Raw genomic sequence first — 27,009 nt, forward strand, 5'->3', positions numbered from 1 at the left:
GCTTATTTAGTTTTGTTTTTTTTTTTAAGTTCTCTTTTGGGGGGTGCTACAGGGGCAAGGGGAGGAAATGGGGGCACTGGAAGGTGAGCAGAATTAGAGTGCATGATGTGAAATTCCCAAAGAATCAATATAGAAATTTTGTTTAAAAAAAAGAAAAAAAGAGGACATGTAGAAATACAGAATGGAGGCCATTAGACAACAGAATCAAAGAGTGACGTGATGGGACCACAAGCCAAGGACTACAGAGGGTTTCCTGGAGTCAACAGAAACTAGGAAGACACAGGAAGAATCATTCCTGAAGGTTTCAGAGTGTGCCCAAGCAGAAGCCTCAATGTTAGACTTGTGGCCTCTAAGGGAGAGAGTAAGCTCCCATGATCCTAAGCTGTCAGTTTTGGTAATGGGGCACAGCAGCACAACACACTGCTGTTGATTGTGTTACAAGGGTGGTGAGGAGGGGGTGGGGGGCAGGGGTGATGTGTTGCTGTCACAAGTGCTTGAGAATGTGAGCGTAGCTTAGGGGCTGGGTAGTGTTGGAGGCCAGGAGAATTTCAAGGGGTGCTATAATGTGGACATCGGCAATCCCCCAAAAGCTCACTTATTGAAGGCCTAGTCCTCAGTACAGTGACAAGGGTGGGACCTTTAAGAGGCAGATCCTGGTGGGAGGTCTTTACCTCACTGGGGCGTCTCCTGGGAAAAGACTGTGGGACCCTAGTCTCTCTGTTTTGAGAAGCGACCTCTTCCTAGTGGTTCTCAACCTGTGGGTTGTGACCCTTTATTGTTCAAATGACCCCTTTCACATCGGTTACATATCAGATATCCTGCAAATCAGATATTTATGATTCATAACAGTAGGAAAATTACAGCTATGAAGTAGCAACAAAATAAATTAATGATTGGGAGTCACCATAATATGAGGAACTGTATTAGAGGGTCTCAGCATTAGGAAGATGGAGAACCACTACCTCCTCCCGTGTACACACTTACCATCGGTCTTCCCAAGAGCTAGGCTGATGCAGACATCATGTCCTTGAATCTCCAGAGTTGAATGGACCTCTCTTCTTCATAAAATTCACCTACTTTGATTTTTTCTTTTTCATATAACAGGACAAAATGCACTAATACAAGGAGCTTAGAAACTCCTAGAGCTGTGGCTTGACGGGTGTGGCCTGAATGACCTGCCCACTTTACGTCTCTGGTATTTGAATATTTGGTCTCCAATTAGTGGCTGTTTGTGGAGGATTAGGAGCTTAAGGCCTTGCTGGAGGAAGAATGTCACTTTGAGATTTCAAAAGACTCATGTCATTCCCAGTATCCTCCTGCCTCCTACCTGTGGATCAAGATGGGAGTGAGCTCTCAGCTGTTCCTGCTGCCACTCACGCCTTTGTTCCGCCCTCATGGACTCTGACCCTCTGAAACCAGAAGCCCATTTAAACGCTTTCTTTTATAAGTTGCCTTGGTCATGGTGCTTTGTCACAACAACAGAAGAGCAACTAAGATAAATGTGTGTCCCCAACAGCGTGTTGGAGATTTAATGACAGTTTCAACTGTGTTGAGACCTTGAATTCCAGCAGATGTGAAGTAGGCCCTCCCCTTCCACCATGTGATTTGTTAACCACTTTCCCATGCAGGTAGAAGGTCCTTGTCAGATGCCAGCACCTGAGTGCTGACTTTCAAGTCTCCAGAGCCATGAGAACTACACCACTGTTTATAAATTACCCACCTGTGTGATTCTGTTACAGTAACACAAAATGGAGTAAGAAACACACCAATTGCCTTCAAATGATTCTTGTAGCCAAATGGCCAAAACTGTATTTAAAAGTGTTCAATATCCTTAGCCACCAGGAAAATTGAAATTAAAACTACTTTGTGGTACCTCCTCACTCTAATTAGAATGGCCATCACCAATAAATCTGACAATAAAAGTTAGACAGGATGTGGAGAGAAAGAAATTCTTATTCATTTTTGGTAAGGTGCCAATTAATACATCCATTGTAAAAATCGGTTTGGATATTTCTCAAAAAATTAAAAACAGTACTACCATATAACCCAGTTATTCCACCCCTGGGCATATACCCAGAAAACTACATACCATATCCTAGAGATATTTGCATCTCACGTTTATTGCTACCCTTTTCACTACAGCAGAGAACTGGAACTAATCTGCTTGTCCATCAACAGATTAATGGACAATGAGAAATTTGGTAATATATATAAAGAGGAAAATACTATTCAGCTCTAAATAAAAATGAAATCACAAAATTTTCAGGAAAATGGATGGATAATATTAAGCAAAGTTACATTATCTCAGAAAGAAAAATGTGTGTTCTCCTTCCTATGCAGAATCCAGCTAGTAATAGATATATAAACAAATGTACATGTGAGCACAGTATAATAGAAAGATAAGAGAACAAGAAAGCCTAGATGTTAGAGGTGAGGAAGAACTGAGTGTAGATAAGGCGAGCAAGTTACTAAAGAGGATAAAAAGCTAATGATTTTTCCAGTTCTAACTTTGTCATTGATTTTTGTTTGTTTTCATGGTGGATAAGTGTATAAAAACACACTCATACTGAAAGTATAAAATCCAGTGCAACACTCACAGCTTCAGAATGGCATAGAGATTTGTTGAGTCTTTGGATCAGGTTAATTTTGTTGTGTGATTTTTTTTTAAACATTTTTTTTTCTTTTTTCGAGACAGGGTTTCTCTGTGTAGCTTTGCAGCTTTCCTGGAACTCACTTTGTAGTCCAGGCTGGCCTCAAACTCACAGAGATCCACCTGCCTCTGCCTCCCAAGTGCTGGGATTAAGGTGTGCGCCACCACTGCCCGGCATGTTGTATGATTTTTCTCCTACTTTTTAATAATTATGTTTAAGGTTTTTTTTAAGGGTTAAGAAGTGATTGCTGTAGAAATGTGGACATTTATTTTAAAGTGTTTCTGGTGAGAACTCAGAAGAAACGAGAAAGCTCTTGGATGCATCTGCCTCGAACCGAATGTTAGCAGAAATGCCGAGATGCATCGAGCCTGCGGGGCCCTAGAAGGAATGTAGCAGGCACTGGCTGTCCTGAAGGCGCTTTCTAGAGTGGTGGAAAGCTGGGCAGGCAGACAGAAAGCAGAACTCATTAGCAGTGAAGTTGGACGTCTAACCAAGGAATGCATGCTTCGGGCAAGGTGTGGATGATGTGGCCTAGGTTCTCCTGGCTGCTTGTAGTAATCGCTGAGCAGTAAGTAATCACACTGATGTGTGACAAAGCTTCATGGGAAGATACAACACACATGTCTACTCCCCGCAGACAGGGATCCCACGACAGACCACCAAAGTCCAACTTAGTGAACCAGTGAGTTTTATTGGGGTCACTTACTGGAGAAGAAATGACTCCAAGACAGCTGCATGACCAAGGCCCACCCCAGCACGCATGACAGCTCACAAAGCTGGGAAACCTGGAGCTCCCTGCACAGCCTGCGGGGACTTCAGGAGGCTGGAGAGTGTCTTTTCCAAGTGACTCATCCAAACTTCTTCCAGGCAGCTCGGCTGGTCTCAGAGTCTTGGCAGCTCCTCTGAGAGTCTTCTTTGTAGCTCGGCTTCCTTCGAGCTGAAGAGACTCTCAGCTTTCACTGCTCACACTGGCAAGCAGGGGCCTGGTGAATCTGATCGGTTTCATGGACTTCCTGAAGCTATTTTAAGTTGTGTATCTACCTGCTTGAGGAGCTTCCCTGCAGGATGGAATATTTCAGTCTCAGAGGAAACAGTTAGACAAGAGGGGAGAGAGAAGTTGAGGAAAGGAGTGATTGGGTGGGTCCAGATTGCTAAAATTAGGAAATGCCTTGTTGAGAAAGAGTGGCGCACGCCTTTAGTCCCAGCACTGGGGAGTCAGAGGCAGGCAGATCTCTGTGACTTTGAAGCCAGCCTGGTCTACAGAGCGAGATCCAGGACAGCCAGAGATGCACAAAGAAACCCTGTCTTGGGGTAAAAAGAAAAGAGAAAGAGTGATCTGAACACAATGCTGAACGTTTTGGCCATTACTTGTTGAGGAAATGAGGGTGTGGCCCATGAGTAATGGTTCATCTCAGAGTCCGAGAACAGAGAGGAGATCTAGAAATATCTAGAGGCAGAGGCTCTTGCCAGAGGGCGTCCATGCATTACTCGGGACACTGACAGGTTTCCTGAGACTGTCACAACAGGAGAAACATGGCTAGCTTGGACTGGGAGGCACAGACGGGTGAGGGGAACGAGCCAGAGCTTGGAGGGCGGCAGAGGCAAGCTGGAGAAAGCATGCGGTTGGTTGCTACCAAGGCCCCAGGGAGCAGGGCCACTGCCATGGACTCAGGGGACAGAGCATCAGGCCATGGGGGATTGGTCCAAGACCGTAACTCCTAGTGGAACTTGTTACAAGGGTTCAGATTTACCTTGGACCAAATTACTCTCCAATCATCATCTCTTCTACAACTGTAACAAAATACCCAAGGTAGTTAACTTGCGAAGAATAAAAGGCTATTTTGGCCTACCGTTTTGGAGGATCTGGGGTGAGCTGTGTTGTTCAGGGCAGATCCTCACTGGTGCTTCAGGCCTTGGTGGAATGGGAGATCTTCAAGTAAGTTCCAGGGTCAGAGTCATTCTTATGTGCCCGTTTGGATGAGCCCTGGACAGTCTTAGAGGATATTGAGACACCCTTCTGGAATTCCTACCCTGGAGGAGTCAAGAATCACCACCTCTCCCCCAGAAGGAGAGGAACTTACAGGCCCCTCCCCGCACTGAGAAACATCCTCCCCTATGATGTAGCCACTAGTCATGTGTCCATGCTCCTGTAAGCAAACCCTAGTGAAACTCACTGGGTCACAAAGAAGAATCCCTTCACTGGAGTGCTTGGCACCCCACAAACTGTCACTCCTTTTCACTGAGACTTGGAGAAAGAGACAGGAGAGACCCCAAAGGGTGGAGGCTTACCGAGGGCCCCCAGAGGCCAGGCCCAGCAGACACAGGAAGAGTCAGAACTGAGGCACAGGAACCCCACAGTTGCTAAAGACTAAGCAGCTGCTGCTCTAGCATGTGTGAGGGCATCATGGGGGAGGGAGGGAGGGAGGGAAGGAGGGAGGGCAAGGCTGTCACACTTGCCTGGAGCCCAGGCCCTAGAGGCCCGCCCTTCTCACTGTGTGGGTGCTAGGTATCAAAGAAGCTTAATGGGCCCCTGAGTATTAAGCCTCTGGTCACCCTTGAGCTACCAGGTCACCTTCTTACCACCCAGCTTATCTGGGAGCAGCCTCCTGCTAAGGAAAACACTACACTGCCTCTGGAAAGGTATGCTTAGAAGGGAACTCTTCAGATGGCCATAATGAGGCTAATCCTAGCAGCCAAGTGACCTTGGGCCACGTGGATCCTTCTCTGAACCTTGGTTTCCCCATCTATAGAAGGAACATCATCTCATACCTTTCCTTCCTCCTTCCCCCTCCTTCCTCTCCCTCCCTCACCCTGTCTTCCTTCCCCCTCCACCTCCCTCTCTCACTTCCTCCCTCCCTCCCTCCCTCCCTCCCTCCTTCCTTCCCTCCCTCCCTCCCTCCTTCCCTCCCTCCCTCCGTTCCTTCCTTCTTTTCTTTCCTGTTTCTTTTACTTCTGGCTTTAGTTTTCATTTTGTTTTTTTTTTAAATATTTATTTATTCATTATGTATACAATATTCTGTCCACATACATGCCTACAGGCCAGATGAGGGCACCAGATTGAACTACAGATGGTTGTGAACCACCATATGGTTGCTGGGAACCAAACCCAGGACCTCTAGAAGAGCAGACAGTGCTCCTGACCGCTGAGCCATTTCTCCAGCCCCTCATTTTGGTTTTTGAGACAAGGTTGCAGGTATAGGCTGGCCTAGATCTCCTTATCTTCCTGCCTCCACCTCCCAAGTGTTGGGTTACGGGCATGGGCCACCATGATCAACTAGCCCACGTCTTTTCTGACAGCTACGAAGCACAAAGGCCTTGGGTGTGTTTGAGATTGTTTACGAGTATGAAGCTTTGACAGACATCCGTTATCTGGAACTGGAGTTATGGTTCAGCAATTAAGAGCACTTGTGCTCTATTCCAGAGGACCTGAGTCTGGTTTCCAACGCACGTACATCAGACAGCTCACCACTGCCTGTGACTCCAGCTTCCAGGGATCTGGTGCTGTCTTCTGGCTTCTCTACAGACATTTTTTTTTTTATTCTCTCCCTCCCCCTCTTCGAGTATTTGTTTCCTGGTTTTGGGTTTTTTTGTTTGTTTGTTTGTTTTCAAGACAGGGTTTCTCTGTGTAGCTTTGCACCTTTCCTGGAACTCATGCTGTAGCCCAGGCTGGCCTCGAACTCACAAAGATCTGTCTGCCTCTGCCTCCCGAGTGCTGGGATTAAAGGCGTGTGCCACCACCGCCCGGCTTGTTTCCTGTTTTTTATTTTAATTTAGCGTGTGTGTGTGTGTGTGTGTGTGTGTGTGTGTGTGTGTGTGTCTGTGTGTGTCTGTGTGAAGGCAGAGGGTCACTCTGTGGAGTTGGTATTCTCCTTCCACCTTTGGTAGATTCTGGGGGCCCAACTCAGGTTGCCAGGCCCGCAGAGCAAGCGTCTTTACCCACTGAGCCATCCTGCTAGTCCTGTTTCCTGTTTTCTGATAAGACAAACATTCACTCATTGTAGTAAATTCAAAAAATACAGGGAAGAGTGAAAACGCCAGAGGAAAGAATGCCCGAAACCTCACTGCCCGACGGCAGCCAGGTGTGGAGGAGGAGGAGCAGCTTCCTAATAGACAGTGCCACCCTTGAACCCCATTGTGTCCTCGGCTCCTGAACTGGCCTGGTAGATGGCAGGTGTTCAGCAGTCACCCCCCTACATGCACACATATCCTCAAGGTGTCTCCAAGCCATCATTTCTGAGTCTGGGGTTGGTGCTAGTTGTTAACAAGCTGGCTCAGCTGCCAGGTAGGACTGCGCAGTGGTCATGAACAAGGTACAGCCCACACCACTCATCTCCTTCCCCTAACCTGCCATCAGGAAGCTCACCCTAGTGTTCCTTCCCATGGAAGGCTCCAAAGGGCCTGGCAGAAACATTTTAAGGGAAATTCTAGTTTTCCCTAACAGCTAGCTTGTTGGAGGTACAAATTTGGGTTATTTAAAAAATCCCTTTTATTCTTAAAAGGCAAAACATCTTTAAAAAGAGCAGAAGCCCATGAGTCCTTCATACTTATCCGAATCTTATTAGCCTTTGACAATGAAACTTTAGGGGCGTGATCCATTGTGAAAGGTTTTGAGGATGAAATTCTCATTTTTTTTTCTTTTTTTTTTTGGTTTTTCGAGACAGGGTTTCTCTGTGTAGCTTTGTGCCTTTTCCTGGAACTCACTTGGTAGCCCAGGCTGGCCTCAAACTCACAGAGATACGCCTGGTTCTGCCTCCCGAGTGCTGGGATTAAAGGCGTGCGCCACCACCGCCCGACTAAATTCTCATTTTTTTAATTGAGTAGAAACTAGAATAAAAAAATCAAGAAAACGGTGGAAGTATAGCTCAGTAGTTAAGAGCACCTCTGTTCCTGGAATGTGGTTGAGTTTGGTTCCCAGCACCCACCTGGTGCCGCACAACTGAACATTGGCATGCACAAGGTGCACATACATGTGGGCCAAACACTCGTACACAGAAAATTAAAAAAAATCTAAAGAAAAAAATAACATGCTCCCCTCCCTCGAGACTTTGGAGAGCTCTGGTCTTGCCCAGACCCCATCTCTGGCTTCCCACCTCCTGTATGATGAGATAACACCGTTCTGTTGTTCTGTGTGGAGCTCTATCTGTAGCGCTTTGTTCTGCAGGCCTAGGGAAACATTTTGACCTAAATAGTCTGTTGGCCAGCACTTCTGGACACCTGGAGGCCTGAGCTACACATGGTGGTGGGTCACGTTTTCACATCTGTCACGCCTCCCATCCGCAAACCAGGGGCACTTTAGATCCCACTCATGATTCTACAGGCAGAGAGGGGCCCACACAGGGCAGTGAGATCTCTGTCTATTTGACAGGGAACACTGGTGTCTCAGAGTGTGCTCCGGAGAAGGTGGTAGGGGGGTCGGTGTCACAGTGGGGTCTGCAGATGGACCTGCCTTTCATGATGTGGCAGAACGGACATAAGCTAGATTTCGATACAAGGAAATTGAAGAAAGCCATCACGTGTGACCCACAAGATCAAGTGGAAAGGGGATATTAGTGGGTGTAACCAACCCTGACTCCAGAGGAGAATGAGAAGGCATCTCTCACTGCTCAGAAAGCAGAGGCTGGAGAGCCTGCTTGGCTGGAATCCGGTCCTGTGATCTAACAGGACATGCACTCTCCAAGATCACCTGCTTAAGCCCTCTTGTCCAGAGGAGGGCCCGGAGAGGAAAGGTGTGCAGACAGACTACCAGAGGGACTTCTAGGCGATCAGCCTGGGGCTCCTCAAAGTCTGCCCCACCAGGTGTCCAGACCCCAGCTCAGTCAGCCTAGCCCCACCCCAAGGCGTAGGCGGGACCTGACTAAAGTTCAAAACTAGTGTCTTGGAGGGCGTGCTCTGGGTGTGGCTAGAGACAGCCCCGCCTCCCAATGACCCGCCCCTCCGTTAGGCCCCGCCTCCACCTAGACAGACTTCGCTGACAGCTGCAGACCGCTGAGGATGCGCCGGGTGTTTGCGACCCTCCGCGGCAGGGCGAGGCCCCGGGGGCGGGCCGGGAACGCGACGCCGGTCCCAGGGAACCGGACAGGTGAGGGCTGGGGTCGAGGGTCTCAGCGCCCTTTTCATAGACGGAGAAGCGGAGGGTCGAGGGGCTGCCGTTATGGGGACCATGTCCAGGAAGGGGCGTGCGTTGCACCGCTAAGGCCTCCTCCAGAACGAACTTTTCCGACTTCCCACCGATCCAACAGGCGACCCCAACTGAGCCGAAACCAGGCGGCGAGCGACTCGAAACTAGGTGGCGGGCACCTCGTAGTGTTTGCACGAGTTTGGCGATAGTCGGCCCCACCGCCGTCCGAAAGTTCCCCACGCCTGCGGAAGTCGGAACCGGCTTCACCTGGTGGTGTGCGCGGCCCGGGGGCGGAGGGAGCTGCTGGGGTGATCTCTGGGCGGGAGGAAGGTGTTATCTTTGGAGTTCTTTGATGACTACTCCAACTTTACTTTACAAAACGGGAAAGTGAGCCTGTGAGATCGGAGAGGCTGAGGCCATCCAGCAGCCGGGAGCCGGGTTGCGCCTAGGCTGTCAGAGGTCAAGGGTCTTTGGAAGGAGGGAAAGTGACTTTTAAGTGTGTAGTTTCTAAAATGTGCTGAAGACTGTTCTAATGTCAGCTTTGATAACTCTTAGAAACACGACCAAAACTGAACCCCGCATTTCTCCAAGAGCTCAATCCTGTGCAGCCAGGAGGTGTCTCTGAGGAGAGCTTGGCCCCATTGCGCTGGAGGTAGCATTGCCCTCATGGAAGGGCAGTGGTTCTCAATCTTCCTAATGCCCAAGCGACCCTTTCATTACAGTTCTTCATGTTGAGGTGACACTAGAACCGTACAATAATTTTTTGCTACTTTGTAACTGTAATTTTGCTACTGTTATGAATCGTAATGTAAACATCTGTGTTTTCTGATAGTCTAAGACAACCCCCAAAGGTGTCCCTACACAGGTTGAGAATTGCTGCCCTAGTGGGTTTGAGTTGTTTTATACCATCCCACAGGGTCAGGCCATTGTTGGCCCCACAGGTGTGGCTAGTTTTAGCTTCTTATTGTTACTCCACTGGAGTACCTTTGTGTTTGAGGAGGCCAACCCTGGGCCTGGTAATGCTGGAGAAAGGGGGCTCTCCTGGGAGCACCTTCTGCACAGCAGCCTGGAGGAATAGGTGTCACCAGCTAGAAGAGGTGGCTGGCCTTGCCCAAGGTTAGCCCATGGCCCTAGGGGGGCCTGAGGCCCAGCGGAGTTTGCATACAGAAGGCTATTTGCATAGGAATCTCAGGATAAGGTCTGAGAGTCCAGTGTCTTGGTTGTCCCTTGTCCTCCCTGGCTTCAGGAAAGATTGGTGTCCTTGCAGTGTGTCCAAGCAGATCCCAGACACAAGGCCCCTTGTTGGAGTTTTGGTTGTAGTACCCTCAAAGTGGGGATAAGTCCTACCCCTGTGCCTCAGTTCCCTTCTGAGACACAAGGTGAGTGCTGTGTTCCTGCCTCTAGGGGCTGTGGGCAGGACTAACAGACTACAAAGAGTTCTTGTCCTTGAATAATGCAGTACCTGGGACTTCCTCAGCCTGTCCTGTTTTGTTTAATAGGCTGGAAAGGCAAAAGAAGGGGCCTGAAGCTACATGGAGATAGTTTGGTGTTGTCAAAAAACAAAAACAAAACAACAACAACAACAAAAACCCCACAATAATTGGGATGTAAAATAGTACTTGAGGTGTGTGGTTCCCACAATCTGTAGAATGGGCCCATTCCTGAGTGGGCCAGAGGCCTCCTGGAGGTCTGTGGTCTCCTGTGGGTAGGAGAGGCTGGCTCAGAGCGTGACTAAGTGTTGGCAGCATCCACCCTCCCACCCCCCAGCCAGGGTCTCCTATCTGGACTAGATGGAAGGTTTTGGCTCTGCTCCTGGGGCAGCTCCCAAACTCCCTAGTCCGGGAGGTTTTCCAGGAACACCGGGTTCCAGTGGCTGGAAGCCACCTCCTGCTAACTCCGGAAGGGACCTTGAAAAGTGCAAAAAGAAGCTCAGTGGGTAGGTGCAGGTGGGCCTTTTGAGTGTGCTCTTGGCTTCATCCTTGAAGCCTGCTGTGCCCGTAGTACATAGGGTAAACTGAGGCCCAGTGATAGCCAGTGTGAATCAGCATGAGGCTCCCCTCCCCTTGCCATATACTCCCCCAGAAAATTCAAGGGATACATTTTCCTTGGTTAGAATAATCTCTGTCCTGCCGTGGAAGGAAGCACATAGCCAATGATATGGAGCCCAGCCTAGTTGGCCCACAGTTCAGGGGCATGGAAAGATAGCCTCAGAAGGGACAGATGGCTTCCCAGGGGATACACAGCGAGGCTGTGGGACTTACATACTCAGTGTTAGAGCCACATGTTATCCTGGCTGCTGCTGTCTCGGGGGCCCTGCTGTGAGAGTGCCTGTGTATGCATAAGTCAGTCATCTCTAAGAACTTTGAACCCACCCCCTGCCCCAACCATGATTCACATTTGGCATTTGAAGAGATCAGACCCAGAGCAAAATTACATAAGGACTCACAGGCAGGTAGAACATAAGCCTGGTTACTAAGTCCTGGTAACGCTGTGCCCAGAGGCCTGCCTTCCCTTTCCCAGTACTACTCACACAGCCTCTGCCAATATAAAAGGGAACTTATTAAGAAGGTCAGGGTGAGGAGGGCATGGGCCCCAGGAAGGACAGAAGATGCGGGCCCCTGCCTGTGGTCCAAGGTTCCAGATAAAAGATTAACAAACAAGCTCTTTCCCAGGCATCCGGCTGGCCTCAAGGACTAGGGGAGGAGAGGGGAGGAGGGGAGGGGTTCCTCCCAGATCTAGCCATGTGCACCTCAGGGTGAAAGGACCTGGGAACACAAGCTACTGGGACAGGCTAGAGACCCTCATGGGCTGGGAGGGTCACCTTGCTGTGCCTATCTGTCCTCTGCTCTATCCCAAGCCTAGAGGACCAGGCTGGGTCATGTGTGTTTTTCATGTTAGAATTAATCCCATTTGCTTCATTTTTTTTTTCTGTTTACTTTTACATGGAACCAAAAAGTGACCCCCAGTGATACTGAAGTAAAAGCTGTACCAGCACTGCCCAGATGATAAAGGGTCAGGTGCATGGACACAATGAAGGACTGTAGGACATACTGTGTCCAGTGTCTGGAGGTAGTGCCGAGAGAGGCCTGAAAGCCACCTGTCATCACTCAGCTGGGTGCCGTCCTGGGAACATGGGGTGTCTTCAAGTTCAGTTAGGAAGTAGAGTGTACCTGCTGGGCCTGGGTTCGGTGGGACATTTTGAGCAATGGAGGCAGATGAGCTTGATTCTTAGATGCCAGACACAGGGAGTCTGTGGAGTGTCAATGGGGAGTAACTGGGGGACTGTAGGTTGAGTTGGGGAGTTTCTTTCTAAGTACCTTTAAAAAAAAAAAGGACAGGGTCTCTATGTAGCCTTGGCTGTCCTTGAACTCGCTCTGTAGACCAGAGATCTGCCTGCCTCTGTCTCCTCCCAAGTGCTGGATCGAAAGGCATGCACCACCATGCCTGGCTCTTGGTAATACCTTGAAGCAGTCTCCTTGTGTCGCTCCTGCTGGCCGTGGGCTCTCTGCCCTGCTTCAGCCTCCTGAGAGCTTGTGCCGCTGCACCCCGAGGGTTGCGGGCCTCGGACAGCATCTCTCTGCCTGCCCAGTGCTGTTAGCGCATTCATTTCAAGGCCACCTCAGGCTGAGGACACCTACTGGCCCTGCAGGCCCAGGCATGGGTGAAAGAGACCCCCGTCAGGGAGTGGAGGTCCCTTGTGCTGTGGACTTGGGAGAATGGAGACTGTGTGTGTGTGTGTGTGTGTGTGTGTGTGTGTCCGTCCGTGTCCATATCCATGCGCGTGCGTGCACATGTTGCTCATGCATGTTTTAGTGCCACCGTGGTCTGGAGTGCTTGAGACACGGCTTAAAGTCTTACCTGAGGGATGTAGTTCTCTTGGTGGAGCACTTACTTGCCTAGCATGCATAAAGCCCTGGATTCTAACCCTGGCATGGTGGATAGACCCAATGTGATGGTGGACACCTGTAATCCTCTCACTGGGGAGGTAGAAACAAGAGGATTAGGAGTTGATTAGCTACATCATAAATTCGGGGCAGCCTGGAGTACATGACAGCTTGCTCAGGTTCCACCTAGGCACTAATTCTGTGAACCAGCCCTGCCTCAGTATCTCTACCAGGCAGCCCCACTCTCCCTGTGGCCCACCCAGTAGGGCAGAATACCCATTTTGCAGATGGGCAAGTCTGGGGAAGCCAGTGTGGAATGTAGGCTGGAGCTTCCTGCTGGATCAGATCCAGGAGCCCATGTGTTTTTCCCTGCCCTATTATTGGGGTGAGGGGGAGAGTCTGGGGGCTTGTGTTGGGGAGGTTGGGGAGACACTCCCAGCCAGGGCCACTTTCTCTGTGCTTCTTTCAGCTCTGTTTAAAGGAGTCGGTCCTCCCTGGCTGGAAATCTCCTTGAAGAACACAAGGAAGAAGGGCATATCCCCACTGTCCACCTCTGTCCTTTGCCCATCCAAACTCCTCTATTTAACTTTTAAAATGGAAGAACAATAGTTAGGAGGCTGGCCTCTACACCCTGTGAGTTCCCTAGATGGCTGGCTAGAAATGCCGTGTTTGGGACCAGGACTGCACCTGAAGCCTCTCTCGCCCGAGTCTCCCCAAGTCTGCCATCAGGCTGCTCTCTCCACCCTATCTTCTCCCCATCTTCTGCCCTGGGGCTGCCGTCCCTCTTATAGGCCTTGCACTAGAAGTGTTTGTTTCTCTGCTTTTCTTTAGCTCTGTAGATTGATGGAAGCTCCTGGGCTTCTGACAGCCAGTGTGGCAGGGCTAGCTGGCTCTCTTTCCTTGTGACTTCACCACCACCCCCCCCACACACACACGGTTATGAGGCTCAATGACAGGGCAGGAAATCTGCCCTTTAAGATTCGTAGTGACTGCCTGACTAGGAGGCATACTAAGGCCTACAGTCACTAGCTGAGGACAGGCACCCCATCCCTGCAGAGCCCTCCCCAGAGCACCGGATGTGGCTGTTGACAGACGTAGCGTGAACCAAGTGGGGACATTGTGGTGCCCCGCCCACCCGCCCGCTCTGCAGTTAAGACATATTTAGGGGAAGTGGACCACGGGTGGTTTCCTTGATGGGCCACAGACCTTTCTTCATCCTCGCCTCCCTGCCTGGTGTTCCATTTGCAGGCGATGACACACATCCAGGATAAGAAGTCCCCAGGTAACGAAGGCACCCCTGAACTAGGTCCCCTGGCTCCACAGCCAGGGCTGGCCTGACTTGGGTACATGGAAGGCTGCAGTCTGTCATGGCCAATCCCATGTGGCAGATAACTTCTGCTTCTGGCCACCCCTACCAGCCAGGACCCTTTGTGATGAAGTTCTAGTTTAGTAAAGCCCTGTGCTGGTGGACCACTGTGGGCGCTGCTACCACCCCCCACCCCCCGCCCCTGCCCACCTCCTCTCTGTCTGGCTGCGACCAGGCTGATGGCAGGTGGTGAGGGTGGGCCTCCGTTCTGCCAGCTCAGCTGCAGAATGCAGAAGTTGTGACTCTAAATTGAGGACTGGGAAGTGTTGGCTGCCTGGCATCCTGGGGAAGAGCTCTGGGGCTGGTCAATGTCTGCCCAGCCATGTCTACCACAGCTCCAAAACCCCATGTCCACTTCCCTGGCCAGGGGGATAGTGTATGTCCACATTCCAGAATTCTGAAAAGGCAAAGGGGGAGTGTGGACCATGATTAATCTGTGAAGTCAGCTTCCTTCAGTCCTACCCTGATGTCTGTGGAGACAGCTGGTGCTTCATGAAGAGAGACAAGACCCTGGAACCAAGAGTTCAAATTATGGCCAGGTAGTTGTGGCACACATCAATCCCAGCACTTGGGAGGCAGAGGCAGGTGAATCTCTGTGAGTTTGAGGCCAGCCTGGTCTACAGAGTGAGTTCTGGGACAGCCAGGGCTGCACAGAGAAACTCTGTCTCGAAAAAATAAACAAATCAAATTATGGCTGTACCAGTGACAGCCAGTGACCAAAGCCAGTGAGAGCTAGCTCAGGGTTGCTGGTCTTCATGCTTTGGTGACAAGCATTTTACCAACTGAGCCAGCTTCTCACTGGCCTCTGTGTCCCTATTTAAGGACAACATTGCTGTCCCTGCTTCATAGCCTTTTGCTATAATTTGTGGCTGTGCATTAGCACATTTGTTTATACCTTGATGGGTGAATCTCTGCTTCTTGCTAGAGATGTGGATGCTTTCCAGATTCTTGCTGTCCCACCAAGCTCTGAGGTGAACATTCTGCTTACAGGAATGGAAGTAGCATCGTGGTGTACCACATAAGCCCTCACACTTACCAGACTCTATCTAAGAAGGCTTGGCTATCACTACAACCTGGGGAGTCCCTTTTCTCCCTCAAGAGATACAGGTTTTCATCATCATCATCATCATTAGTTGTTGCATGCTGTGATGGAACCCAGAGCCTTGATGTTAGGCAAGTGCTGTACCACAAACTGACAGCCTTATCTCATTTTTTCTTTTAATCTCAGCCACCTTGGTGCTGGAGAGTTGACACTGTGGTTAACAGCACTTGCAGCTGGGCCTGGTGGCTCACACTTTTAATCCCAGCACTTGAGAGGCAGAGGGGTTCTCTGAGTTCGAGGCCAACCTGGTCTACAGAGTGAGTTCCAAGACAGCCAAGGCTACACAGAGAAACCCTGTCTTGAAAAACAAAAAGATTTCTGAAAAAATCTTAGCCACCTTGCTGAGGGAAAGACCAGCTGTCATTCACGTTTATTTGGCTTGCTGTGTGGTGAGCATGTTTTGTGGCTGCTAGCCATTGTATCTCTTGTACTCCTTGCTTACACATTAGCTCAATTTGAAAAGAAAATTATATGTTTAACTCTCATTGGTAAGATCTCTTTGCAAATCAAAGAGTTTGGAGTGTTTACTTCCTAAATATCTTTCCTAATTTTGTTTATCTGAGTTAATGTTTATCTTTCTGTTATTAAGAGGTAACGCATCACTTTTCATGTCTGTTTCTCTCCTCCTCCCTTCTGCCTTTGGAACAATGCTTATCTAATCATTGTGTATTGTTATATTGTCTTGTCACAATCCTCAGACCCTATAGATTTTATTCTCTTAAGGTCAGCCCAGCTCTGGAGGGACTCCTGGGGGGCTGTGGTAGTGCCTCTTTGCCTTCTGCTGACCGCACCCCAGCCTCACAGACACCTCTTTCTCCAGGCACCTGTGCTCAGCTCCATCCGCCCCCTCGAGGCACCTTGCAAGTTGTCCGTGGAGATGGCACCTCCCTGGGGACTGTGCTCATGTTCCACTGTCCCTCTGGACACCAGATGGTGGGGTCTGGCCTCCTCACTTGCGCCTGGAATGGGAGCATCGCTGACTGGTCTTCAGGAAGCCCTGTGTGCAAAGGTAAGTGTGGGGTGTTTACCCAGCCACCCCCACAGTTCCCCAGAGTTTTCTTGAGTGCGAGCAGCAGGAAATATTAGATGGAAGGATTTATTGCGGAGAATATCGCGGAGATAAACAGATAGAAAATAAAGGATAGCCTCGAGAGGGCCTGGAACCTATTCCAACAGGCCCCGACTGTCTCTGCCCCAGGGTTTTTATAGAGACACCAAGGGGTGGAGCAAAAGACCTCCTCCCCCAGCACAGCCAAGTGCAGACCATCTCAGACACCTGCACTCAGGCCCATGGTCTAATCATCCTCTATGAGGACCTGCTGGGTAAAGCCACGAGGAACCCGAGAACGGGCTTCCACAGGTAAGCCCCCACCCCAGAGATGCCCCAGCTCAACTGCTGGTGGGCTGGTGAGATGGGGACCCCAAATACTGTCACATTGAAGGTAGTTGGTGTCCAGTCATAGGCTGTTCCACATTGAGGATTCTCTTCCCACTGTTGCATGCTGTGACGACTGAGGACCGATAGATATCAGACCCAGGGCTAGCTTCAATCCTGCTGCTGCCCTGGCCCCTGATTGGTCAGTAGTGAAGCGGTCACTACTCACTGTCGTCTGTGAAATGGGGAAACAAATCCTACCCACTTCCTTACCCACTCTCCCTTTCTTCATGAATGCCTCAGGCAACCCCTGAAGGGTGTTCTAGGTGCCAAGAATTCTAGGAATTGGGAGCGCAGAGAGCCAGGATTGTGCCAGCTCTGGATTCTGTCTCAGGGAAGGCAGACACACTTTCTAGTTATCTAGTTGTTATGTAGCACAGACAGAACCTGTTGTGACTGTCCAGTGCCCCCAGTGGCCTTTTCCTAAGTGAAGGCTGGTATGTTATGTTAGTGCCCTGAATCGAATTAGTTTGCTGCTCATGTGTGTATGTTTCAGGACTTCTCAGAGCCCTTAATGTCCTGGTATTGGCTCAGTCTCTTGAGATGAGGGTGCCTGGAAGAGAGACTGAGAACCCAAAATGCAGGGCTAACCTGTCAACGTCATAACCCAGGTGGTGGCAAGGTGTCCCAGGAATGAGCTCTATGGGGTTAGGCCCCTTGCATCGTGTGGATAATTCTTAGCTGTTGTGCTCCATATCACAGCTCTTTATCTCCCAGAACATGGCCTGTCTCTGAGAGCTAGAGTCCAAATTCTAGATGGTCAGCATCCAGTCAGGGGACTGAGGTTGGCCTGGGGACCTGGGCTATGCCAGCCTTGGGTATATTATGCATATACAGTTTATACAGTTATTTGTATGTTCCAATTATGGTCTTGAGGTCTTTTTCAAAGAATATTCCTGATGATCTAGTGGAACATGTTCTCAGGGACTGCTGAGGTCACACAGCTGATGCTGTGTAAGCCATTTCCATTGTCTTTCCCCTTTCGGGAAGATGAGCTGAGAAGGCCCCTGCAGAGTTTTTCCTTGCGCATTGTAAAAACTGACCCGCGGCCTCTGCTGATGCCTTCTGTAGGCATGGCTGCAGTGGGTGGGGTAGGGGCCTCCAGATTGTCCTCCTTGTTAGAACTTACCCAGTTTACTGTTCTGTGAACTGCTCTGCACCCTGCCAAACCCAGCCCAAACACCCTCTTCTTGAGAATGTCTTCCCTGATAAATCCCTTTAAATATATTCTTTGCAAATCTTTGCCTTAGCCACTGAAGCCTTGACTACCTTCCCCCAAAACGGAGCTCACTGTGGGCCCCACCCTCACTTCCCTGGGCCTGGCAAGTCAGGGTCCACTGTGCCAGGAGCTGGTGCTTTTCTCCCTCTAGCCGTACCACCACATGAGACCTTCGGCTTCAAGGTGGCAGTGATCGCCTCCATTGTGAGCTGCGCCATCATCCTGCTCATGTCCATGGCCTTCCTCACCTGCTGCCTCCTCAAGTGTGTGAAGAAGAATGAGCAGCACCGTGCCGACAGGTACAGGGGCAGCTGTCCTTCCAGGGGGTGGGCCTGGGTTAGGGTTGCTTACCACGCCCGCCAGGCACCCTGGGGCAGTGTCTGAGGGTCCCACAGGCCCCGTCTGCCTCGTGGGTACAGCCACACTATGTGGCTGTTGGGATTCTAAGGCATATAGCCGGTCTGTGAAGACATGGGACATTGTGCATGTGTATGTGTGTGTGTACGTGGTCTTTCTGTATTTATGTCTGTGTGCATGTGCAATTGGTCATGGATGAACGTGGTGCATGCATGAGGAAGTCACAGGACAACCTTGGGCGTCTGTCAAAGATTCTCCTTTCTGTACCTCTTGTCTCCCTATAGGAATGCTGGGATTACAGACACTCACATTACATGTCCAGCTTTTTACATGAGTTCTGGGGATTTGAACTCAAGTCCTCATGTTGCATGGCAAATGTTTTTCCCCACTGAGCCATTTCCCTGTCTACATACAGGGGGCACTTAGTGACCCTGCACACACATATTGTCTATTGTGTTAGTGACATTTTGGGCTGCCACAGATGGATGTTCCACACATCAGGTGGGCATCACTGTCTTCGCAGACTGTGGGTCTAGGATTACAGGTGTGCACCACCACACCTGGCAGTAATTGACTCCTTGTTCACATTGTTTCATGGTGTTAAAACATAAATTACTCACTGTTAAGGGTGCTACTGGGGTAGGTGCGACAGCGCACGGGTGAAAGGGCCCGTTGTCAAGTCTGAGGACCTGAGTTGTGTTCCTGGAACCCACACGGTGGAAGGGAAAGAACTGATCCACACGTTGTCCTCTGACCTCCACATGTGGCTTGTGGTACCTGTACCTCCCACCACAAAATAAAAACGTAATTAAAAAAAATTAAGACCCTGTATATGCTGTTCAGCACTGAAAAAATAATGAATAACAAACTAATTTTTTAAAAGCAGTGCCGTTGTGTAGCATGCAGTGTTCAGCAGCCAGCACTGCCTCAGGCTAGAAATTTCCACCTCGTGTTTGCTAAGTTGCTTCTCGCTGGAGCCTACATGCTTTTCCCATCCCTGGCTGTCACATCCAACAGTACAGGTGTCCCACTCCTACGCCTAAAGTGTCCTGCTGTGTTCACTGGGCCACTGCCACCCAGAGCCCAGATGGCCGTGTAGAGGTATTTCTGCACATGCACAGCTGGGAGATGAGGGGCCCCCCAAGGCTCTTCATCCTGAACTCTCTCCTCCAGGACGGCACAGCTTTGGTACCAGCTGAGAGGCGAGGACCTGGAGACGGTACAAGCCGCCTACCTGGGCCTCAAGGGACACAACTACAGTAACAGCAGCAGCATCGGCGTTGGCCGTGGTGGCGGTGGTGGCCATGGTGGCTCCAGTAGTGGCGGCGGCGGCGGTAGCGGTAGCGGCAAGCCAGGGATTCGGCACAGCCAGGCCCATGACAACCACAGCTTCACCACGTGGGTTCCCAGGTCACAGGCTGGGGGTGTGCTTAGGGGTACCCTTTCCCCAACCCAAGCTCTGCCAGGTCCTGGGACATTGGCCACACCACATTCTGGGGACCCAGATGTACCTACTTCTCTGGTGCCTCAACTTCCAACCCCAAAGCTGTTCCAGCGCTCTGCCCTGACTGACATCCTAGCCCTCCCAGCCGCTCTATCTGGGGTGATCACCTTGAGTTTAAATGGGATGAGGAAGCTGGCAAAGACCCTGTGCCCTCCCACTGTGCTGTCTGCTCTGCCAGAGTTACTGATCTCCTTCCTCTCAGATCTCCACATTCCCTCACTTTCTCTTTCTCCTAGTGCCCGGCAGGCGGCAGCTGTGGCTCCTTCTCTCTTGACACACTTTATATTTTTTGAATGAACTAGTGAAAGGACAGTCCTTCTGTCTGTCTCTGTCTCTGTCTCTGTCTCTCTCTCTCTCACACACACACACACATACACACACTCATGTAGCCTAGGCTGACCTCAGGCTTGCTGTGTAGCTGAGGATAACCTTGAACTCCTAGTCTGCCTATCTTCACCTTCCAAATGCTGGAATTTTGCTGCTGTTGTGAACTGTAATATAAATACCTGGGTTTTGATGGGCTTAAGTGACTCCTGTGACCCCCAGGTTGAGAACTGCTGTTCTGGTGGTTTGAATGAGCAATATCTCCCATAGGCCCCACCATACTTGGTCTGTGCAAATGCTAGGGATTGAATTCAGGCTTTGTGCATGCTGGGTGAGTACTCTTCTCAACTTAGCCATGTCCCCAGCCCTGAGACATGCCTTTTCTGACTCTAGAATCTGGCTACCTTGATGGTAGGTGGAGTAGAAAACACCCCCAGGCGTGCTGTTGGTATTGGTGTGTCTGCCTTTGCACTCAGCATCTGGCCTCTGGGCGCTTTAAACAGACAGGCTTCTGTCCTTTGTGCTATGGACTCCTGAGGTTCAGGCCGGAGGTCTCATATAGACACCCTGTCCTAAGTATGGTTTATTACTGTGGTGAAACATGGTCAGAAAGCAGGTTGTGGAGGAAAGGGTTTATTTGGCTTACACTTTCACATTATAGTCCATCACTGAAGGAAGTCAGGACAGGAACTCAAATAGGGCAGGAACCTGGAGGCGGGAGCTGATGAACAGGCCATGGAGAGGTGTGGCTTACTGGCTTGCGTCACTCTAACTTGCTCAGCCTGTTTTCTTATAGAACCCAGGACCACCAGTTCAGGGATGGCACTGCCCACAATGGGCTGGGCCCTCCTACATCAATTACTAATTAAGAAAATGCCTTACAGCCAAGATCTTATGGAAGAATTTTCTCAGTTGAGGCTCCCTCCTTTCAGATAACTCTAACTTACGTCAACTTGACATAAAATTAGGCAGTACAAGCCTAGCATGGTGGCGCACACCTTTATCTCAGCACTTGGGAGGCAGAGGCCAGCCTGGTCTGCAGGGTACAAAGTGAGTACCAGGACAACTAGGACTACACAGAGAACCCTGGATGGAAAAACAAAACAAAAACACAGTTAATCAGCACAGACACATTTTCCCTTTGGTGTCTCCACACTGAATTGTGAATTCTCACTGGGGGTCTTCCATGCAGGGTTATGTCAGTTATTTTTCTGTTGCTGTGATTAAAAATACCACGATCAAAAGCAACTTCAAGAAGAGAATTTGACACCAGAGGCAGCCAGAATAAGAAGCTGAGAGGTCACCTCTCAACCGCACATGGCAAGCAGAGGACAGACAGGAAGTGGGGAGAGGCTGTAACCAGTCAGAGCCTCCTCAGAACCTTCCAAAGGTTCCATACCCTCCAAACAGCGCCACCTACTGGGCACTAAGTGTTCAAATACAGTCCGGGACACTGCCCATTCAAACCACCAGAGCAGTAGTTCTCAACCTGTGGGTCACAACACCTCTGGGGGTCCAATGACCCTTTCACGGGGTCACTTAAGACTATCAAAAAAAAAAAAAAATTACAATTCACAAGAGTAGCAGAATTACAGATATGAAGTAGCAATGAAAATAATTTTATAGTTGAGGGTCACCACAACATGAGGAACTGTGTTAAAGGGTTGAGAACCACTGCAGCAGAGGGTCAGAGACCGCCAGGGAGGAGCCTGTGGTCTCTGAGCTGAGGTTGAGTCCTCTAGGTCCCTCTATCATCAGGGCATGAAGGGGTTCCGACCTATGAGCTCAGAGGCCACAGTGATCCCCTGGCTCTGCTGTGATGTGGGGGCCACCAGAAGAGTGACTTTGCTCATTGACTTGTGAGTCCAGTGTGTCTTGCAGAGGAGCCACAGTGGCTCTTAATTCTTCTTTCTGTGTTAATTTCATTGCTATAGCTTCATAGTGAACTCAAATTCTTTTTGAGAAAAAAAATAGTTTTTTGAGTCAGCGTCTCATAACCCAAGCTACCCGCAAACTCACTATGTGGCTGATCATGAATCTGAACTCTGGATTCATCTGCCTTTACCTCCCAAGTGCAATGAATATAGGCATTTAGCACCACACCCAGCAAGAAAATTTCATGAATACACATGTCCCAGAGGGCCACCTTCTGCCCTCCTCTCCCCTCCCCTCCCCTCCCCTTCCCTTCCTTTCCCTTCTTGGCTCTGGTGACTTACTTGGCAGAAGGAGCCCTGACTCACTGTGTTCAGTTCCTTCTGATGCTTGCTTTTTTGTTTTTGTTTTTTGTTTTTTTCTCTGTGTTGTTTTGGTGCCTGTCCTGGATCTCGCTCTGTAGACCAGGCTGGCCTCAAACTCACAGAGATCTACCTGCCTCTGCCTTCCGAGTGCTGGGATTAAAGGCGTGCGCCACCGACGCCCGGCTACCTTCTGATGTTCTTTGAGCTCATCTGCACTCTGGGTACTTGGTGCAGTTCATTGTCCCACAGTTCACCTGAGGCAGCAGGAACCCTGCCTCTGGCCTCTTGGCTTCCGTGTGGGGTTGGGGCTTCTCCACACCTCAGCGGCCGTGTTGGTCCTGCAGGAATCAAGGAGTTCTCATATTCCACACTGTTTAGATGACCATATTCCAGATCTGTGACTCTGCCCTGAGCTCAATGGAGAGCTCAGCCAATACTGGCCATCACTGTTGTTATTATTACATCTATCCTTCTTGTGTAGGAGAGGAAACTGAGGCACAGAGATGGCCACCTCTATGTTTCCATGTCCCATATGATGTATCAAGCCTGATGCTTGCACAGAAAGTATCCATTTTCCTATCTCATCACGTCATGTCAGCAACTGGCTGTGCCTTCAGGCTTTCCACCCAATGACAGTCCTGTTCACCATGGTGTTCTGGGGACTTTGAGTCTTTTTTTTTTTTTTTTTTTTTTTTTTTTTTGGAGCTGGGGATTGAACCCAGGGCCTTGTGCTTGCTAGGTAGGCGCTCTACCACTGAGCTAAATCCCCAACCCAAGTTTTATTCTTGATTCTTTGTCTGGCTTGGAGTTCTGCTGTTTGGCAGGCTGTTTTTTAATTCCTGGGCTTAAGGGATCCCCCTGACTCAGCCCCCTGAATAGCTAGAACTATAGCTGTGTGCCTGCTTGGTTATCTTTCTGAGGCTGCATCTTTGGGCTAATCCTAGGAGTGGATTATGTAAGGTCAAGTAGTCTGAATGGTTTGATTCTTTGTCCCTCACAAGTTAGATCAGCCAATTCTTGAGAGGACTGTAGATCTCAGGAACTAATGATATGTGATTTGGTTGAGACTGTGAGGGCTAATGCATTTCCTTTTATATAGTCCTGTTGTCTAGGCTGGCTTCCAGATGTCTCTGTTGCTCCTACCTTGTGGCATTCCCTCTGCATTATAGTTGAAGGAGACCCCCAAACAGGGGGCTTCCTCCTGGACCCTAGATTAGGCACAAACCACACCCAAACACCTGTGTTCACAGAGAGATCTTTTATTAAGCAGGAAGAAAAGTTAAAGTGTCTGCTTTCTGACCCAGGCAGGAAAACAGCAGCAAATGACCTTGCAGGTGTGATTTTTAAGAACAGGAACACGGGGAGGTCTGTGTTAGGATGGGCTAGGATGTGGTGATAAAGGAGATAAGGACAAGGAAAAGGGCGAAGGGATGTTTGTCCCAGAGGCACAAAGGACCACCTCTGGATAGAAGGGAGACAGACGTGGCACATAGGCAAATGGCGGTTTATAAAGGTAAAGGGGAAAACCTGTGTTAGGATGAGGTGTTTAATTTTAATTGAGTGTGTTAATTGGGTGAACCAAAGGGGGCTATCGATTACTGACTTGGTAGTCAGCCTCAGGAGAAGGAAGTAGCCAAATCAGGAGACAGACTTTGGTGGATAACTTTAGAAATGTAATCTAACAGTTTTTAAGGCACAGGGAATAGGGAGAAGGGCAAGGCCTACCAGAGCCATGCTCGCCACGCTCAAGCTGGCCAGAGTCCCTTCAGTAGTGCTGTTACCAGATCCTCAGGTGGGATGGGAAAACCGAGATGCTGTTTGGGGGTGGAGGGACCTGGTATTCTGGACCAGACACCTGCAGTTTCATTGGCTGAACTGTGAGGCCCTGGAATTCCTGGGGATGCTTCTGGGGCCACATGTCTACTTGTCCTTCCTTCATGGACACCAGCTATTAGACCTTGGAGATTTTACTACAAATGCTCAGTATATAAGGGTGGTCACAGAGTTGTGTAGGGAGTTATGTTCACCTCCCTGTTGTGTGACAAAACTTCCTGGGAAGACCCAACACACATCTGCTCAAACCAGATAGGATCCCATAACGGACCAAAGTACAGATACCACCAAAGTCCAATTTGGTGAACCAGTGAGTTTTATTGGGGTTACTTACAGGAACAGAAATGACTCAAAGGCAGCTGCATCACCAAGGCCCACATGGGTGACAGCTCACAAAACTGGGAACCTGGAGCACACTGCACAGCCTGCAGGGACTTTAACAGGCTGAGATTCCTTTCCAAGTGATCTGGTCTGAACCTCTTCCCAGAAGCTCAGCTGGTTTCTGCTTCTTCCAGACAGCTGGTCTGGTCTCAGAATCTTCTTTGCAACTTTTCTTTTCTGAGAGTCTTTGTAGCTCACCTTCCATCTGAGGGGTTCTCTCAGCTTTTATTGTTTACTCTGGCAGGGAGGGGCCTAGTGGATCTTGTCAGTTTCAGAGACTTCCTGAAGCTCTTTTGAGTTGTTTACCTTCCAGCTTAAGGACTTCCCTGCAGGATGGAATCCTTCAGTCCCAGACTGTTACACAACGCTCCCAGGGAGTGGGAAAGCCCTGGGTGACATGAATACCCTACCTGGAGGGAACCATCATGAGATAGAGGATGCTGGCTTGGGGGCCACTCCAAGAGTCAGCTCTGGTGATGCTGAGGCAGGTGGGGCCTTCCTGGAGCTCTCAGCCCAGTAGTGGGGCTCAGAAAGGGCTCTATCTAGCCAGGCACCTAGCATGGAGGAGGCTCATAGCCCTGATCCTCAAAGCCCCTGGCCTTGGGTTCCCAAGAAGGGTGCTCTGGGCCTGGGGCCATATTGCGTGGGTATTGAGCCACAAAATCTTGCTGTTGGCACATACACTATGACCAGCATTGCCAATATGTGTGATGCTGTCTTAAATTCTTCCAGATGCTTGCTGCCTTCCTAAGTGAAGGTGCTGAATTTTCCCCATTTATTATAAGGTTAAAAAACATACGTTGGCTGGGCATGGTGGCACACACCTTTAATCCTAGCACTCCTTAGGCAAAAGGATCTCTGTGAGTTTGAAGTCAGCCTGAAGTCTACATACCTAGCTCCAAACAGCCAGGGCTACTTAGAGATGTCCTGTCTCAAAAACACCAAAAAAGAAAAAAAAAAAAGAAAAGAACGAAAGAAAGAAACTCATGCTGTGCATTGGGAATGTATTATAATAGCTGAGCTGGCAGAGGGCTTGCCTAGCATGCATGAAGCCCTGGGTTCAATTCCCAATACTGTGTAAACTGGGCTTACTACCACACGCCTATAATCCTAGCACTTAATTATTTCCTTCACTTATTCACAAAACCACTAGACCATTGCTTAATTTCTGCTCCCTATAGTTTTCCTGGTAGGGAGGTAAAGGTAGAACACTGATCTGGAAATGTTTCTGGGAGGTAATGCTAAAAGTAACTGCTCAGGAGAGTCCATCTGTGGGGAAGAGAGGGAGACAGAACCATAAGAAAGGGGCATATGTGGGAAGAGGGGCAGCCAGGCAACCTGAAGAGCCTCAAGTATAGAAGCTGGAGATGGGAACGAGGCCAACAGGTGGGCGGGGCCTAGAGAATTGGCTTGTGTTTGGGGAATGAGGGAGCTGAAAGGGATTGAGGCTGTAGAAGGTAGGTGGCCCAGCTCCAGGCCCCCAAAGGGGACAAGCCCAGAAGGAGAGGTGGTGACATCTTTTTCCTGCCTGGGACACCCTCAGTTCCTAGCCAGGCAGCTGGGCTCCTGTGGTTCTCCATACTCTGAAGCAGCCCCAGAAAGTTCCTTTTCTTTTTTTTTTTTTGGTTTTTCGAGACAAGGTTTCTCTGTGTAGCTTTGCGCCTCTCCTGGAACTCACTTGGTAGCCCAGGCTGGCCTCGAACTCACGGAGATCCGCCTGGCTCTGCCTCCCGAGTGCTGGGATTAAAGGCGTGTGCCACCACCGCCCGGCGAAAGTTCCTTTTCTCTGGGAGCTGGGCATGAGAGAGCTAAGGTCCAGGACGTTGCTCCTGTGGCAGGGCTTTGGGGGGGGGGCACTTCTAGTAGAAGGAGATGGCATCTTGGGCAGTAGTCTAGCCTGAGCCTATTAAGGTCCTGGATGAGTCCAGAAAAAACACCCATCCTCTTCTTCCCACAGAGACCTCAGCGACATCAGAGAGCAGGCTGGTGTGACGCGCAGTACGGACAAAGACCCCTGGACTTTGGGGATGGGAACTCCGAGCCCTGGTGGCTCCTCCGGCTCTCCATGCACTTATGTGATGGTCCACCCAATGAACTCTGCAGGGCCGGCCCCTGGAATGCCCATGAGGCCCAAAGTGTACCTTCCAGGGTGACCCCACCAGCCAGAGGCCTGCACCTCAACACTTGCCCAACTGGAGAAGGGCCGGGGCAGTCACCTCCATGTATAGAGAGCCCTTGGGAGCCAGCTGACATTAAAGGCTGGGGCCCCAGCAGGGAACTGTCTGTCCTGGAGGAGACCTCTGTAGCTGTTACAGGACCTGCTCATTGAACTGCTCCTGGGATGAGGTCCCAAAGAAGCTGCGCCATGACCAGAGTTCTTTTAAAGAGACTGAGAAATTTTAGCAGATATAGTTTTGCATAGTAGACTGTGATAATGTTAATAAAGTACTTTGAGCAATGCAGGTAGCCACCTCATCATGGCCTGGAGCAGGGACCCCCAGGACTTTCATCTGTAAATTACAGGTGAGAAAAATAACACAAGCAGGGGTGGGGGTGGGGGTGCAGATGCAGGTGCAGCTCAGTTGACAAAATGCCTGT

General features: G+C 49.9%; 1 protein-coding gene across 1 annotated transcript; it reads left to right on the top strand.

The window, feature by feature from the left end:
- The first annotated feature begins 8,598 nt into the window (after positions 1-8,598).
- Susd3 (sushi domain containing 3) lies at positions 8,599-26,873 on the top strand. The gene is made up of 5 exons (XM_059262978.1): positions 8,599-8,730; positions 15,942-16,130; positions 17,927-18,074; positions 19,306-19,530; positions 26,369-26,873. Exons 1-5 carry the CDS (start codon positions 8,643-8,645, stop codon positions 26,562-26,564), a joined length of 846 nt encoding a protein of 281 aa, XP_059118961.1. The 5' UTR covers positions 8,599-8,642; the 3' UTR covers positions 26,565-26,873.
- The last annotated feature ends 136 nt before the right edge of the window (positions 26,874-27,009 follow it).

Source organism: Peromyscus eremicus, chromosome 5 (genome assembly GCF_949786415.1).
Source record: "Peromyscus eremicus chromosome 5, PerEre_H2_v1, whole genome shotgun sequence".
Lineage (NCBI taxonomy): Eukaryota > Metazoa > Chordata > Mammalia > Rodentia > Cricetidae > Peromyscus > Peromyscus eremicus.

What these genes read in the sequence shown, in the direction of transcription:
- Susd3 (XM_059262978.1), top strand. Translation starts at nt 8,643, where the DNA reads ATGCGCCGGGTGTTTGCGACCCTCCGCGGCAGGGCGAGGCCCCGGGGG. An exon ending in AGGAAGCCCTGTGTGCAAAG is followed by an intron (nt 16,131 to 17,926) that starts GTAAGTGTGGGG and finishes TTCTCCCTCTAG; the next exon opens with CCGTACCACCACATGAGACC. An exon ending in GAGCAGCACCGTGCCGACAG is followed by an intron (nt 18,075 to 19,305) that starts GTACAGGGGCAG and finishes TCTCTCCTCCAG; the next exon opens with GACGGCACAGCTTTGGTACC.